We start from the raw sequence: 18,047 nt of genomic DNA on the forward strand, positions 1-18,047 counted from the left end.
CTTAGAATTCGTTATTTATAATTACATAGGAGCGGGTCTCGCAGCCATGGAGGCAGACATCTTTGCGCTACGGCAGCTCAGGTCCAGTCAGAATTCTGACTTTATTTCAGAATTCTGACTGAATTCTGACAATAAAAAAAGTCAGAATTCTGAGAAAAAAGTCAGAATTCTGACTTTTTCCCCATACTATACTGAAATAAAATAAAAAAAAATCAGTTAACTTTTTTTTTTTTTTCATTGGGTCTAATCATCTTCCGTAGTTTTCTACTCATTTCAACAGCAAAAAGGTATCTGCAAAATTCAACAACAGCAAAAGCTCTCTGAACCAGTTTAATCAGCCATTCAGCATCATAGCCATCTCTGAAACAGGAATCCCTCATGAGAAGGAGGCTGTTCAATTAAATCATTAGAGAGGGGAAAACTGGGGCAGCAGTAGCTATGTATGTTGACAAAAACTTAAAATATAAAATAGTAGAAAACCATGACGAGATGTGATGACCAGAGTGATTAAAAATGCATTTGAGCCTTTATTAGTTATATATTTATGGAAAAGTCGAAAAATTTGATTGTTAGTGGTATATATAGAGCTCATTCCAATATAGTTCCAATATGGACATATTTAAAGAATGGTTTGAGCAAACATACACAGTAATATCTCAGAAAGTCTTCTTCATCTGTGGGTCTTTAATTCACATCTACTTACTTAATCATAAACCTACTTAAGAGTTCAATAATATCATGTACAGTTTGAGCCTTTCCCCCCAAATCACTAGTATGATCACAAATAACCATGCCAAATTAATAGATAATATACACTCACCGGCCACTTTATTAGGTACCCCATGCTAGTAACGGGTTGGACCCCCTTTTGCCTTCAGAACTGCCTCAATTCTTGGTGGCATAGATTCAACAAGGTGCTGGAAGCATTCCTCAGGGAGTTTGGTCCATATTGACATGATGGCGTCACACAGTTGCCGCAGATTTGTCGGCTGCACATCCATGATGCGAATCTCCCGTTCCACCACATCCCAAAGATGCTCTATTGGATTGAGATCTGGTGACTGTGGAGGCCATTTGAGTACAGTGAACTCATTGTCATGTTCAAGAAACCAGTCTGAGATGATTCCAGCTTTATGACATGGCGCATTATCCTGCTGAAAGTAGCCATCAGAAGTTGGGTACATTGTGGTCATAAAGGGATGGACATGGTCAGCAACAATACTCAGGTAGGCTGTGGCGTTGCAACGATGCTCAATTGGTACCAAGGGGCCCAAAGAGTGCCAAGAAAATATTCCCCACACCATGACACCACCACCGCCAGCCTGAACCGTTGATACAAGGCAGGATGGATCCATGCTTTCATGTTGTAGACGCCAAATTCTGACCCTACCATCCGAATGTCGCAGCAGAAATCGAGACTCATCAGACCAGGCAACGTTTTTCCAATCTTCTATTGTCCAATTTCCATGAGCTTGTGCAAATTGTAGCCTCAGTTTCCTGTTCTTAGCTGAAAGGAGTGGCACCCGGTGTGGTCTTCTGCTGCTGTAGCCCATCTGCCTCAAAGTTCCACGTACTGTGCGTTCAGAGATGCTCTTCTGCCCACCTTGGTTGTAACGGGTGGTTATTTGAGTCACTGTTGCCCTTCTATCAGCTCCAACCAGTCTGGCCATTCTCCTCTGACCTCTGGCATCAACAAGGCATTTCCGCCCACAGAACTGCCGCTCACTGGATGTTTTTTCTTTTTCGGACCATTCTCTGTAAACCCTAGAGATGGTTGTGCGTGAAAATCCCAGTAGATCAGCAGTTTCTGAAATACTCAGACCAGCCCTTCTGGCACCAACAATCATGCCACGTTCAAAGTCACTCAAATCACCTTTCTTCCCCATACTGATGCTCGCTTTGAACTGCAGGAGATTGTCTTGACCATGTCTACATGCCTAAATGCACTGAGTTGCCGCCATGTGATTGGCTGCTTAGAAATTAAGTGTTAATGAGCAGTTGGACAGGTGTACCTAATAAAGTGGCCGGTGAGTGTATATATATATATATATATATATATATATATATATATATATATATATATATATATATATATATATATATATATATATATATATATATATATATATATATATATATATATATAGGCATCCACATCAATCTAGTGACCCAGGCTAAGTTAGCAGCAGAGTTATTAATTATCAATCAAATAACTATTTATCTCTGTTTATTCATACTGTTGTCAAAACAGGGTGGATCTGGCCTGAGTGATAAACCGTCCGCTATATGGATCACAAGACCACTACAAGTTAAACAATGACGTCTTTATTCCAATAATTCAGGATTACAGAAATCTAACATCTTTGTAAAACTACATGCTATTAGAAAATAAACATGAGGTAGATTAAATGACTAGTTTAAAAGAAAACAAAAAGAATAAAACCAACAAGCTTATTTAGGCGTATCATAGAGAACCATGTTGCCCACAGACACCATGATGGATTTATTCTGTTAATCGATTTGCACTATTGGTTAAGTTAAGGCTACCTCTATCTGTGTAAACTTAAATTTTATTTCACAAAGAGGGATTGTTCATAAAGTGAAGAACATTGTGGAAAACAGTGAGCACCCTCTTCATCAGACTGTTGAACAACAACAGAGTTTCTTCAGTCAGAGGCTTCCCCAGATCCGGTGCAAGACAGACTTCTGCAGAAGATCCTTCCTGCCTACAGCGTCAACAACACCTGGTTAAAAAACTACTAATTAATTATTTAGTTTCCCTGTTGGATTAATTAAATTTTTGGGGAGTAATAAAGTATTTTTGAATTGAATTGAGTTTGTGTTTTTCAATTCAATTAAAAAAAGATACTTTATTAATCCCAAATCATATTTTAACCCACAATGAAAGGTCAATACTGAATAGAGAGGACATTTTCTGGTCCTCGCTTTTTTGCATATTGTTTTTGGGTTAGCAGTTTATGGTTAGCGTCAGGGTCAGACCATAGAAATGAATGGAAGTCAATGCAAAGTGTCTTTGTAGATAGAAATACAAGGACTTCTGCGTGTCTGTGTTGAGTCAGGAGTCACACCCTGTACTGAGTCTTACTCAGCGTGTCTGTAAAAGGTAAAACAGAAAAACGGTGTGCGTGCTGAACATACCCTCAGGCCACAGTCTTTCTACCCTGAGTGATGATCAGTGGAGTTAATAAACCAGCTGACAGGCTGAGGAAACATTGCTTGCAGCATGAGTAATATGTTTCTGTGCAATGCTGCCTCTTTTACACTAAGCTTTGCCGTGATGGAATAAAACACACCAAATTTTGTAATGTTGCAATATTGTAATATAAGGGCAGCAAATTAAAAAGAGGCTTTGCCAAAAAACTAAATCAAAATGGTGTTTGTTTAAAATTTACCATGAGATCTGTCAACGTGAGGCTTGCTTTCAGGAACAGTGTGAAGTTGGAAACAATAAAACTATAAAAGTATATTTCCTTCGCATTGAGTGTTTGATAACAGATATCCAGCCAACTGACTTATGTCAAATATACTTGGTGTCTGGTATTCCTCTGAAGTGTTTGAGTTATCAACATGAAGGATGAGGAAAAGTCCGAATATAAAAATAAAATTAGTAAAAATTTGTACTTTAAAGCCAACAAAGACAGGAATCTGAGGGGAAAGTTACATTCCTGCAGGTATTTTGGGCGAGGTCCTTTTGCTCTGTGATGTGTGATGCTCAGTTCAGACATGTTTTCGTTCCTTGCGTCTTTGTGGGTTTTTTTTTTTTTTTTTTTTTTTACTCCGTGTGTCTGTGTTGATTCATGACTGCAGGGAACGGTTGTCAAGGGTGGGACTCTGACACACTGTGTCTCACCCTGCCCAGGTGAGCCAGCGTATAAAACAGTCAGAAAGCAGCGCATTGTTCAACACGGGCAGAAACTAACCCTACAGGGATCGAGTTTCCAGGTGAGCTCCACATCTACCAAATACATCAAAACTTCCTTTACTTGCTTTTTTCATGATTCTCTATTATCTGTTCCAGATTTCCATGCAGCAGGAATCCAGTATGATAATCCTCGTACTTCTAGCTGGTAAGATTTCTCTTTAGCTGGTTGGTTGTTTTTTTGTTGTTGAGATGACTTACAAATTCTAATATAACCTGTTAGTTAGACAGCAAGTTATTTAATCAAACCATCTTCAGTTGCACATGAAAATGTGAAATCTCATCACAGATAAGACGTTTGAACCAGAAAATGATCACATTGATAACAGTAATTAGGACAACTGTTTAGACGATTTGTGTCTCCTGCGCTAGAAACCAGAAGCTAATCCCAGAGGTTTGCTCTGATCAAGTGTAATAAATACATTGGGCTATGGAAACCAGTAATTATCAGTTCAAAGATGAGGAGATGTTTGGCTGCAGACTGGCTCATCTGTTGGTGAAGTGGGGCAGGCAGAGACCTGTGAGCACCTGGGAAGATTCACATTGAGTAAAACCTCCTATTATAAGTGAATGGGCGAGGTGGGGGCACTGTGGGGCCCTGCATTGGTCTGTGTCTGTGGCTGGTCTGTGGTCCTGCATCGATGCTAAATGTGGGCTCCTGGCTGGTGGACCCCAATGAGGTTCCACTGTTTTTTTGCTTTACCCCCATACTTTGCTCTTACTCTAATATCTTGCCTTCCTACAGTATTTTAATGCTGACACTGCAGCTCTTAGATCCTTTTGTATGGTCCCTCCCATTACCTTTAAAATTTGTCCTGTCTCTGACCTAAGTGTGAACTGTTTACCCACAGCTCAGCAGAGATGGATATTATGCTTTAAGTGCACAGCAGATGCCAGTTATTACATCAGCAGATGCTGATGTGCGAAAGACTTGAATAAAACGAGAGGGAAACTCTTAATGTGGCTTTTTAGGCAGCTCTGACTGCAGTTTCAGCACAAGAAACTGTCTGGATATGGAGACACAGCGATGGTGAAGCTAAGAGGTTCAATATCTTCTAATTTTAAAGTTTGTTGTGACAAATAGCAAAGATGCACGTGCATTGTGTGGTTACCTGCAGTTAGGTGACGAGGAGCGTAAAGAAGTGATCATCTGTCCGAACGGTCCTTTAACCGAGTTTACTGTAAAGTCCACTATATAGTCCCTGCTCTACATAGTGATTTAGGGGGTAGGGTGGACAATCAGATACAGGACTCTTAAAGTCTGAGAAATTAAAACATTTATAAACAAAACAAATGCCCCATTTTCACTAGACACGGTAACCGAGATGGGGCAACTGAACTGGACCGCGCCAGACTAAACCAAACCGCGCTAAATCTGGTGCTAGTTCAACAGTAGGGATCAGCACAGTTCATCTGTGGCTCGGTTCTCTGAGCAGACCGCATCATCTCCTATTTACAGTCACCTGACTCATTTTGCGGGTTTTCTGGCGTGTCCGGCTTTGCAATTCGCTGGTGGCCAGCCCGTCCAGGAAAGATCCAGCCTACCAAAGCAGTCGGCCAGGATATGTACGAACCAATCACAGATCTGTTCACAACACGGAGCTCTTACAAGCCTGTTAACTATGAATGGCATCATTAGAGTGACTCTCATTGAAAATCCAGGAACATAAGTTTCTTAATGTTATGGCGTCCTCATTTTACTTTGCGTAATTCCCGCCTTGAGAGCTGTAGTATCGAAAGGAGGCGAGGAACCATGCGAGCGAGATGTGGTAACGGTCGGAAGAACCAAGCTCGGCACGGATCGGTTTCAGAGGGAAAGCTGAAATGGAGTAAAAGGAAGCAGATCATAATTAGTTTAAGACAAAGGGCAAGAGTGGTAAGTTCATAATGGCATAGAATTGAGCTGCTTTCTACATTAGAGAGGATGATCATGGGAGAAGTTTCTTTCCTGAATAGTTTGAAGCAGGTAGATGGAGATGGCAGCAAAGGTCGACTGGAACTGTGCGAAGGTAGGAGATTTCTCATCAGAGAAGTCTGGGATACGTGGTGAACCAGCAAGGAGACTTGTATCTTGGAGCTAAAGAGTACAAAGTGTGAGCTTGAGGGAGACAGGCAAGAAGATGAACAAGATTCTCAAAAATGTTGTCAAAATCCACTCAAGAAGAGTTTCTGAGCTGCTGTGCCTTTGAGCATCATGAACAGCTGCTGCAGCTGGATGAGACAATTATTGAAAGGTGTGTGGTCTGCCGCTGGTGGCCAGCCCGTCCAGGAAAGATCCAGCCTACCAAAGCAGTCAGCCAGGATATGTACCAACCCATCAAAATACACTAACCGCCGGCCTTCTTGTCATCGGTGTGGGATTTCTGCAAGATGGCAGTCAACGTTTGTGGTCAGTCTACCTATCAGCATCTAATACCCCTTTCCCACTGGAGGAAAAATGTGTTTAAACGCGGGAACAATCAGCTTTTACTGGCAGTGGGAACAGCTCACTGATACGTGTCTATCCAGGTCTGATCGCCATGCTGTGGGAACAACGGAGCCGGGTTGACCCACTAAATTACGTGATTCCATTGAACACAACGTACGGACGTCAACACACCGTGCCAGTCGCTTCTGATCTAACAAGCAGAAACAACTGTGTTTACATTCGATAAACATGGAGCAGCTCTGGTTAGAGGGATTCAGACAGATAATAGAGAGAAACAATAAAAACACACTGACTATGCCCTGGCTTCCTACCATGTTGCACTCCATTGTTTACTTTCCTGATTTCTGTTGCAATGGTGACATCATCAGTGCTAACCCAGTGTGATGATGTCATTGTCACTACCTGATCAGTCCCAGAAACATAATCCATCCTGCGCATGCGCGAACAGAATAACTTCCGGTTAGGTAATACTTTTTAAAAAACGTTCTTACTCTTTTGTCTTTTTCTAACAGGGGTTCCTTTTGAATATTTTTGTATTTGCATAAATATTGCACATTCTAGAAACGGGGGGAAAAAAAACTTAAATAGCTTTTCAAATGTTACTGTGACTGCTCTTAGCATGTCCGATGTTGACATCACGCAATACAATGGAGAGACAGTAAAACTTATACATTTCTTCCAGAAAAGTCGTAAATGTTTTTTATACAATGTAGTTTAGCTTTCTTTTATGTTTTAAGTATAAAAATAAGTAGGGATGCAGGATATAATCGGCCCCCTATCGGTATCGGCCTTAAAACTGAATATCAGACATCGGCCACCCCACCGATATTTAACCCGATATTTGATCAGCTTCTGAGTTTCTAAAGTCTAAAAAAAAAAAAATAAATAAATACTACTACTTCTTCTTCCTCAAAAACTTCTTTTTTACAGACTTAAAAACTTCTAAAGATGAGGGAAAAAAATATTGATCCATTAAAATATCCCAATATCTTCATATGCTGATATATTGCCATTTAAAAACACCATATCAATCTCTTTTACTAATGAAATATTGCTATATGTCATCGTTATGCTACGAAATCCCCCGAAAATTCACCAAATGTTGCCATATTTTTATATGTTGATGTATTGACGCGGTATCCATCTCTTTTACTAACAAAATCTCACAAGAAATTGCAAAATATCGCGAGAGTTTGTAACAGAACGATGAAATTTCACCAGATTTTGAAAGTAAAATAGATCGATACCGCGTTTTAAAAAATCAATTTGATATCAGCATATGAAAATATATTTGAGTATATTATTTTTCAAAGTGTCAGAAATGGATAACAAACCTGCTATTTTCAATGACTACTTATTTTTGTCCAGCTTTAACATCGGTATCGATATCGGTTATCGGCTACAACAGTTTAAAATATCGGCATATCGGATATCGGCCAAAATCCCAATATCCTGCATCCCTAAAAATAAGTATTTTTACTACCGTTATTACCTAGTCTGTCTGCGATCCGGATCTTATTATTCTGTTAATGCATGCGCAGGACCGATCATGCTTCCGGGACGGATCAGGTAGTGACCAGGTATTTTGGGCGAGGTCCTTTTTGCTCTGTCATGTATGATGCTCAGTTCAGACATGTTTTCGTTCCTTTCGTCTTGGTGGGGGATTTTTTTTTTTACTCTGCTTATTTCTCTGTCTTGATTCAAGGGTGGGACTCTGACACACTGTGTGTCACCAGACACACATTTGCGGGGGGACAGAGGCCATGCAGATGCCAGGGAGGGGTTAGACCAGGGGTGGGCAATTCCAGTTCCCTAGGACCGGTATCCTGCAGCTTTTAGATGTGTCTGTGGTTCAAAACACCTTAATGAAATATTTAGATGACTGAGAGGACTCTGAAGGAACAGACTGCATACTGAGGAGGTAACTCAGCTATTTGATTCAGGTGTGTTGGTCCAAGGATGGATCTAAAAGCTGCAGGATAGCGGCCCCCAGGAACTGGAATTGCCCACCCCTGGGTTAGACCAACTCTTTTAGCCAATGGGAAGCAAGCCAAATGCTGATTGTTAGCAAGTTGACCCATGTTTGAAAAGCACATGTTAACCTGCTATTTTCAGTGGGTAAGAGGCTTAAGTAGTAGGTTGCAGCCCTCTGTAAGCTCTATGAGATCCTCCCAGTAACGGGATTTATTTGCAAAAAAAAAAAAAAAACAGAATAGGACAAAGAGTCAATTCCTGACTTTATGACAGTTAAAGAACATCAGTCATGGGATTTAGTCTCCAGATGGCTCTGGTGTTGGTTTTTAAAAGGAAATACTGATATGGAGGATTAAATCTATTTCAGTGTCAGTTTGCTCCACTGCTATATTCATAATTTAACAGCTTTTTAAAAAAGATTTCCTCTTTGTTCTGCCTTTCTTCCTGACAGCTTTCACTGCGATATCAGAAGCCCAGAATGACTGCGCCCTTGGAGCGTGTTATCCACCTAACAAAGACCTCCTCTTGGGCAGATCTGACCAGCTCCAAGCCTCCTCCACCTGTGGCCTGACTGGCTCAGAGGTCTACTGCACTCCATACCAGCAGGTAATGTGACCCAAAAACTTTAAGGCAGAGGTCTTCAACAGGGGGTCCGCGACCCCTAGGGGGTCCCCAGAGGTACTGCATGGGGGTTTATTAGACTTTTTTTTAATATTCACCCTGCAATTTTTTCCACTAATTGAAATGTATTTAAATCCACATTAACATGAATCCAACAGACTGTAGTAACAGATAAATGGAGGCAGAAGATGTCTTTCAGTCATCAATGCCAGTGGCGGTTCTAGACCAAATGTACATGGGGGCCAGGATTCCATAATTTTGGAATTTTATATATTTTTGACTTATTTTATCTTAAAATTACATTTTTCTATAAAATCTGAATTAGAAAAAAAAAACACGATGCATTCAGGTTTAAAAATTAGAGGAATTTCTTTTGAAAAAAAAGAAAACTGGGATCTAATCTCAATACGACAGACAGGAGCTCTTTCAAGCTGGGCACCGTTTCATTCACAACACCTGTCCCGTCAACCAGGAATCACAAATACTTTAATAATCCCAGGGAGGGATTACTTTCATTACATTACTCCATCTGTAATAGAGTGACTATAGGACCAGCTTGATAGAACACTATTTCATACAATATATATTTAGGGGGTCCCCGCTCCATCTCACCATAAGTTTGGGGGTTCTTGGCCTGGAAAACGTTGAAGACCCCTGCTTTAAGGTATTGGTTCTTCCCCTCTGTTTGTTTCAAAGCTGTACTCCTAATCAGAGGAATTAGGACACAAAACCACTTAGAGCATTATGTTGGAAGCAGAAACAATCTGAATATATTCTATGTCTACAGATCTACAGACCTACAGATCTAGACATGCTAACCCCCCTAAGAAATTACTGTAGGCAGATGAAATGGCAGATAAACATGGTGGACACGTGGACATCACGGTTTGAGTCAGATTACCTGCCCTCCAGTTGTGAAATAGTCTGATTTCTGTGCCAGAGAATGATGATGAAACTGTACTTTAGGCTAAGCTCTGCTGTCTCCCATCGGACTGTCTGTTGGCTCAGCAAAATCAATCCCAAACTGCATCCAAGGGCTGGTTTTGAAATTAGGGTTACTGTCCAGAGCAGAGCAGAGGGCATGCAGTTTGCAAGACTTGCAAAATAGTTAAAAATCCCATCATTTTCACCTCATCTACTAACTGCTAGATCCGCTCTTTGACTGGATCTCTGCAACTTTTTTTTTCCTTTTTTGCAAACAGATTAAAAATTCCAGATGGTTGAGACGCTCAAATTTCACAGTATTATTTTTTGTTGCCCTGTCTACTTCTTTCTTATAAATGTGTAGTATTTAAATAATAAGTACATGTGTTTCCTGATCGAATTAAAAAGCTATTTTGTACAGTTATAATTGGACAGTACAGAACAGAAGTACTTTTTAGATCTAATAAAGCAAAGATTAAACAGAATCAAGGTAAAGATCATTTATTATACAGGACAGTTTGAAAAATGTTAGTTTGAATAAACATAATAAATGTTTTTATGTCGGGCTGAGTCATCTGTCTACTTAAAATAACAATGATTCAAATGATTGACTTTGAAAAACTTTGCAGGTTTTCTGATGTTACTCTGGGTGTCGGCAAAAATATGACTTATTCCGATTTCTATGTTTGCAGTGTGAGACCTGAATGTTCTCCACACATAAATTAACAGATAATTTTACATTTTGGGGGGTTTTGTGGTTTTGATCAGACCAACCCACACCCCTATGTCTTGCATCTCTAATAGGTTTAGGTCTATTCTACTTTTAATTAAATTACATGTGAGTTAATTTGTTATATTAGCCCCATATTTTATCTTTAAAAAGCCTTGAACCCCTGATCCCCATCAGAACTATTCTATTCAGTTTATTTCTATAGCGCCAATTCACAACACATGTCATCTCAAGGAACTTTAGAGTTAACGCGATGATTAAATAAAAACCAATTGATTTCATCAACTCATTAACTCTTCAGCAATCCCTCACACTAAGCATTCTTGTAGCGACAGTGGAGAGGAAAAACTCCCTTTGAACAGGAAGAAACCTCCAGCAGAACCAGGCTCAGTGTGAGCGGCCATCTGCTGAGGCCCACTGGGGTTCAAGGAGACAGAAGCAGACATAGAAAAAGAAGCATAGATACAAAAGGCAACTGTCAACCAGCTCCACAGGCGGCCCCGTCCAGGAAACACACAGCCAGGCAGACGAGCTCCGAGCCAGCTCCCATGTCAGAGGATGAAGAGAGCACATCCAGTTAGTCACAGTCAGAGAAACAGGACTACACTGGAAAACAGGCCAAGCTCCAACATCTAGAAACAAAGGTGTTGATGGCAGCAGCACAGCTGATATTTCTCTCCAGGATGGAGTCACAGCCAAACAGGAACAGACCAGATGAAGCTACTATGAGAAAAAGCAGAGAGAGCAGAACGTTAGAGATTGAACTAACAGATTCTGCAGAGTGGGAGAATAGAGATAGAATGAAGCAGAATGATGAAAAAGGGGTCCCTATGTCCTCCAGCAGTCTAAGCCTATAGCAGCAGAACTATAGAGATAGCTCAGATAGCTCAACTAAATATGCATTTTTTAATATGAGAGATTATGAGGCATGATCAAACCAACAAAACTGTGGATGAGATTCTACTGAAGGATGAGTAGAGAATAGGTGGAGTACTAGAAATGACGCCAAAGTGGTGCTTGTCCCAGCAAGCATTAAAAGTCTTCCTGGAAGGTCTGCTTCAACACGCCATCGGTCTTCTTTGCACCTTTTGTTCCAAAAGTAAGTCACCTGAAGTCATAAAAAAGAAAACAGGGTTATGAATGTGGAACGAAATGTTTTTTTAACATATATAGTTTGATTTTGTTTAGTATTTATTTTTGCCGGATTTGGTGAATCAAATTAATGTCTCTGAAGAACAACCATATGTATCTAACAATACAATCGCAATGAACCAAATATGTCTTTTTCTCTGGCCTCTACAGCTAGTTTCTACGGAGCCCCTCTGATGACATGGTCAAAAAAATTTTTTGTTGTGGCCACGAAGTAGTATTTCGTGGCCACGCAATAAGTTTAACGTGCGCACGAAATACTTCTTAATAATATTAATATCATTCCTGGACAACTGGGTAAGCAAATCAAGCGCGCCTTCTCTAAGTTCTAAGGCGCGCTTGATTTGCTTACCCAGTTGTCCAGGAATGATATTAATATTATTAAGTAGTATTTCGTGCACACGAAATACTACTTCGTGGCCACAATTAAAAATTTTTTTGACCATGTCATCAGAGGGGCTCCATAAGTTTCCCCTCTAACCTTTACCCATATAATACATGTTAAACAACATAGTGTTAGTAATCTAAAGAAAACATATCTAATCTCTGTTGTGAGAACATTTTTACTCTCCAATTCAATTACAAACAAACATACAAATAATATCTTAAATGTTGGTTTAATCATCATCTATTGCACATTTAGTATTTTCATTTCCCTATGTTACACCTTTTATGATACACTAGTTCAAATGGATTAAAATGTAACTTGAGCCATTTTTCTTTTAAGGTTCTGTAACTAAAATTAGCCGACTGTAGACTTTACACTCTAAATATGGACCAAAAGGGACATTTAGTCTGTGCAGACACTTGGCACAACCTCATTATAAACACTGTGTATTTGCACATGTTGTAAGGCAGAGAGCCGTAACCCTGATAGAAAAGCTCCATGTTGAAGCACTTATTACCTGCATGCAGTTCAAAGTTCAGTTTAAAGATTGAGTCATGCTTCAGGGGCAGCTGAGCTAGAGACGGTGACATGTGCACACCTCGGTGTGTTTGATAGGGAGCGGCTTTATCCCCCAGATAAGATAAGGCTTCGTTTGAGATGACTGAGGAATACAAATCTGAAAAGTGTTTTTAGACAAACTTTATGGTCATTTTGTATCCAGGGGGTGTATGCAAAACTAAATTTTGTTTTGAGCAGCTCTCAAGACATTTGCATTTCTTAAAGTGCAGCAGTGATCGAATGTAAACATGGTGATCGTATTTGTGTGAACGTGGTGCATCGTCAGAGAAGATAAAAATATAAAAGTTCACTTCTGTTGAAATTCACAAGTAGATTTATAGAAAATAGCCTTTATTGTTGACTAATGTAGTTTTATTAAACCCATAATAAAAAAAACGGTTTATTGTTATTATGCTGTAGAAACTGTACAGCATTTAAAAACAAAAACATTTGTTAGATTCTTAGAGCAACACCTTCATTCATGAACAGGTGTCAGCAGCCAGATATTCACTTTATTTTTAGATGCTCCACTACAGTCATTTCATTCCAATCAAAAACACACAGCGCCACCTAGTGGACTTGCAATGTATGATCAAATTGAGAAGGATTATGAACCTAGCAAACTTCATTTCCTCTGCATCATAGTTAAACATTGAGCTAAACCCCTCTCTCCTACATCTACTTCATCTATTCTCAATTATCTACAAAGATGTGAGGAAATATTCCATAACAGGCTCAGCAGGGGAAGCGCAGTTATTGCCTAAGATTTCCTTCCAACCTTACCATTTTTTTAGTGTAGGAAAGGCATCAGAAACTCAACCCAAACTTTCATTTTTCTCAAATAAAAAAAGTTAAGATAGAGAGATGAGTTTGGGCTCCACTCGGATCTAACAGCAGCAGGTCTCTCGCATGCAGCAGCTGGTTCTCTGTAACACAAAGGGTTGCGATCCGTCTAATTAAACAAAGAATTGCATAGTCCATATAAATAAACCAGAATAGCAGAAAAAATATGATGCAGAAAGAAAATTATTTGTTTGTTTTTTTCTTTTTAGGAAAAGAAAAAGAGTAGAAACGTGGAAAGATTAACAAGAATAATAATTGCACATAAATCAACAATTTCCTTTAACATAAAAAACATCTTGCAGGGAATTGTGGCCACTATGAGGAAGATCGACTGCAGAATATGTTCTATTAAAATGTCTTAAAATGATTTATGAGGACAGAGTTTTAAATGATTAAAGAAATATAAAACATAAAAGGGATGCTAAAAAAAAACAGATAATTGATCAATTAAGAAAAATAAAAATCTGCTTATTAGAAAAAATGTTATATTCAAACCCAGGCCTAAGAATTTAGACCTGGATGATCTGGACTGCAAACCAGTGGTGTTTATGCACACCTTCAGATTTCTGCTAACAAAGAACCAGGAAATGAAGAGTAGAGCTGTGAGGAGGAGATCCACCTCCAGGAAAAACTGCAAACATAAATATTCTCTCATGTATCTCTAATATTAAAGTCAAGCTGCCCCTGCAACCAAAAACAGGGAGACGTCTTCACGCAGAGATTATTTAGCATCACCAAGAGTTCAAGACCAGAAAGGCTCTTAGTTGCTCTTCTTGTTGGTCTAACCAGAGGCGACAAACTCATCTTCACTTTCGTAATAAACTCAGTAATCAGGACCTCATATTCAAAGCGAGACAGACAGTCGGAAGATTCACAGCATATTGAAGCAACACAAACAGAAACGTGGAGCTGTGACTCTGCAGCGGCTGAAGGGGGAAGGCAGGGCAGCGCCCATCACTGGCAACTCTGGTGTCGGGAGAAGCTCCGCTAGGTGACCATGATAATCTGATGGAGAATTATTATCCATGTGAGTCACTTAGCTGGACTAACAGTTCAGTCAGAGAGTGTAAGACAACACTTAAAACCTTTTCTATGAGAACATGAACTATGGAACATAACTATGGAATTATATAAACAGCAGTGATAACTGCTTATAAAGAAGTAGCATATATACAGAGATGGCAAAAGTAGGCCTACTCACTTTCCGTACTTGAGTAAAAGTACAGATACTTGTGTTAAAAAATACTCTGGTAAAAGTGGAAGTACTGATTAAACTTCTTTACTCAAGTAAAAGTAACAAAGTACAGGCTTGTAAATTTACTTAAAGTATAAAAGTAAAAGTAGAAACCACTTTTTTCATGCCGTTGCCTACATTTTAAATGGATGTCTGCCAATAGGACTAGATCTCCGTTGTGTTCATTTTCAATCATCTCGTCGTCCATGCTACTATGCTAACGCCACCGCCACCAAGCTGCAATGATTTGCCGCCAATGAATACCGCCGAATCTGTCGATTCATCTTGTAGCGGTGCGCCAATGCAACGTAGATTCCCATCCAATTAGATTGAATTTGGTATTGATGACGTGAAAAATAATAACGGTAACTCCATTGAAATGATTCAAAACTAAAGTAACGAGCCAATTTTTAAAATGTAAGGAGTAGAAAGTACAGATATTTGTGTAAAAATGTAAGGAGTAGAAGTAAAAAGTCGCCATAAAAATAAGTAGTAAAGTAAAGTAAAAATATCAGAAAAATCTACTTGAGTACAGTAACGAAGTATTTGTACTTCGTTACTTCCCATCTCTGTATATATATATATATGAGATATAAGATGAGTGATAATTACTAACTGGGCAGAGTTACGCAAATGAGTGAAATAAGCAATTTAGGTCAGCTGTCAGGGCAGCAAACATGATGATGTTGAGTTACTTCATCATTTTCCTGTAATTAAACGGCTGCAACTGTTTAAATGAAATGTTACGCTTCATGTTGTTTTAAAAACAGCATCCTACACCGCCACTAGAACGTTGCACCCTTTTACTTTGCAGTTTTAGCCGCTTTTTACAAGAACAAATGGCTCTTATTTATAACAAGGCCAGCTTTTTTTTTTATTATTAAAGGCTGTTTATTGCTTTGCCATTTTCTGAAATTTTAAATAAATATAATACCATATAAATTTAGTTCAGTTTTTTACATAGCGCCAATTAACAACACATCATCTCAGGGCACTTTACAGTTCACCAGATCATCCAGTCAGATTGATTCAAAGTTTTCTATCTAAGGAAAACCAGCTGATTGCATCGACTCATTGACTCTTCAGCAATCCTTCACACTAAGCATGCTTGTAGCGACAGTGGAGAGTAAAACCTAAAAAATATATCAGGCAGATCCTTCCAAACACTCAGTTTCTCTAACATCTTTAGTCCTGAACATTTATGTCTGCAGCACATCAGAACCCTTGGATTTGTTTTTATTTTCTCTCATAGCGGAGGATGAAATGCTGCCCATGTGACTCCAGGAACCCCAATGGTCAGCTCGCCCACACCATCCAAGACATCCTCACCACCTCTGGACCGGACAGGTGGTGGCAGTCCAGCAAAGGTGAAAATAACCACAGATAGATACATTACTTTAAAGAATGAGTTTAGAGACAGAACGACATGTTTCCACTTCTTACCGATCGGCCTGTCTGCGAAACACTCAGCTGCCATGTTTATCCATTCACTTTGGACATTTCTGTCCTCCTTCTTGCAGGGGTGAATCCAGTCACTATCCAGTTGGACCTCAATAACTTGTTCCAGCTTGACAACCTGGTGCTCAGCTTCAAGGTTTGACTCAGACTGAATTTTAGACACGAGCTGCTTTGTTAGATGTTGGTTTATAGAAGCACTGGGTGTTGTTTTCTGCAGGGTCCTCGCCCCAAAGCCATGGTCATAGAGAGGACACTGGACAACGGTCGGACATGGCAGCCTGCTCTCTACTTGGCTGAAAACTGTGAGCAAGCTTTTCCTGGGATCCAAACCACCTCTCCTCTGAGTCTTGACCAGACTTACTGCACCAGGCTGCAACCCCATATAAATCCATATCAAGACGAAACAGTAAGCATCCCCGACCGTTACTTAGTCTCTAACAGTGAATATATGAGGTTTAGAAAGCTGCCCTTCTAAGCATATTAACGTACATCTCTGCTTGCAAGCTGTGGAGAATTAGATCCGAATTTTGGATGGAATAAAAGCAGCTCTACTTGTTCTTTCCAGATTGAGTTCAGCCCATTACGTCAGTACACCTTTGCGCCGGTGTCTAACAGCCAGAAAATAGAAGGTATGTGAGTGCGCTGCTGTTAACAGCTTGAAACCACCCATCTGATGCATGCAGCCTGCTGACTGACTGCTCCGTCCTCAGATAAGTCCGGCTTCACGGGACTCCGCCTGACGCTGACTGAGTTGGGGGATGTGCCTCGTTTACCGGGCAGATCCCTCAGTAAGTTCTTCTCCCTAAAGGAAATGAGAGTGATGGGCACCTGCATGTGCCATGGACACGCGGACCAGTGCCTGCCAGAGGAATATGTTAACCCAAACTCCAACACCATACAGGTCTGACAACAGTTGTACATTATTGTTATCTTTTAATTCAGTTTATTTCTATAGCTCCAATTCACATCATGTCATCTCAGGTCACTTTACAGTTCAACCAGATCATACAGTCAAGTTTTCTATCTAAGAAAAACCAGTTGATTGCAACGAATCACTGACATTAAGGCAATCCCTCACACTAAGCATGCTTGTAGCGACAGTGGAGAGGAAGAACTCCCCTTTAACAGGAATAAACCTCATCCTCAGTTGGTGTTAATGCTTGGCTATATTATAATTTTGGGAGGCAGCGTAGTGCATGGAAATCCTTCTTTGTTGATTCCAGATCTTTATCTGTATCCTTTGGCAGGTGAATCCTACATGTGACTGTAAACATAACACAGCTGGAGTAAACTGTGAGCGCTGTGCCGACTTCTACAACGACCTGCCTTGGCGACCCGCGGAAGAGGGAAACACACACACCTGCAGACGTAAAGTTACTCCCATATCCTAGAAGCTACACAGAGCCATCTAAAGCCGATTCAGTTTCAGAGTTGGAAAAAAGGCTCACTTGACAAAAATGTGAAAACATACCTGAGTTAATGCAGAAGAACATTAGCAGAATAGAATATGATAGAATAGAATATCATCAGTAAGGACATTAATGCATCATCCTTGATGGGTCCTTGGCTGGTCCCCTACAATTCCTTTTTAAACGTCAATCTTTGTAGTAAAATATTCTTTCTGTCATGATTTGTGGACATTGAGATCTAAAGAGAAGCATCACCTAATGTTAGGGAGTTAGTTTAGAAGTATGGTGTGAAGCACCATTAGGGTAAATGTCGGCATTATGCTAGAATGAATCGCTAAAATCATATTGAATGTCAAGTCTTGGGGAAGACGTTTAAATGTAAAACATTTCT

The 18,047-nt window shown here is 39.9% G+C and overlaps 1 protein-coding gene across 1 annotated transcript in view; it reads left to right on the forward strand.

Moving 5' to 3' along the window:
• The first annotated feature begins 3,835 nt into the window (after window positions 1-3,835).
• Window positions 3,836-18,047, forward strand: part of si:ch1073-15f12.3 (laminin subunit beta-3) — a 47,780-nt gene continuing 33,568 nt past the window's right edge. The window contains exons 1-9 of the mRNA XM_038269064.1: window positions 3,836-3,963; window positions 4,055-4,088; window positions 8,794-8,948; window positions 16,042-16,156; window positions 16,310-16,383; window positions 16,465-16,653; window positions 16,813-16,876; window positions 16,958-17,148; window positions 17,495-17,615. Of these exons, the coding sequence (XP_038124992.1) occupies window positions 4,064-4,088; window positions 8,794-8,948; window positions 16,042-16,156; window positions 16,310-16,383; window positions 16,465-16,653; window positions 16,813-16,876; window positions 16,958-17,148; window positions 17,495-17,615 (934 nt within the window). The 5' untranslated portion in view covers window positions 3,836-3,963; window positions 4,055-4,063. The remainder of the gene's footprint in view (window positions 3,964-4,054; window positions 4,089-8,793; window positions 8,949-16,041; window positions 16,157-16,309; window positions 16,384-16,464; window positions 16,654-16,812; window positions 16,877-16,957; window positions 17,149-17,494; window positions 17,616-18,047) is intronic.

This window comes from Cyprinodon tularosa, unplaced genomic scaffold, assembly GCF_016077235.1.
Source record: "Cyprinodon tularosa strain WSP-4 unplaced genomic scaffold, ASM1607723v1 ctg719, whole genome shotgun sequence".
In the NCBI taxonomy this organism is placed as follows: Eukaryota; Metazoa; Chordata; class Actinopteri; order Cyprinodontiformes; family Cyprinodontidae; genus Cyprinodon; species Cyprinodon tularosa.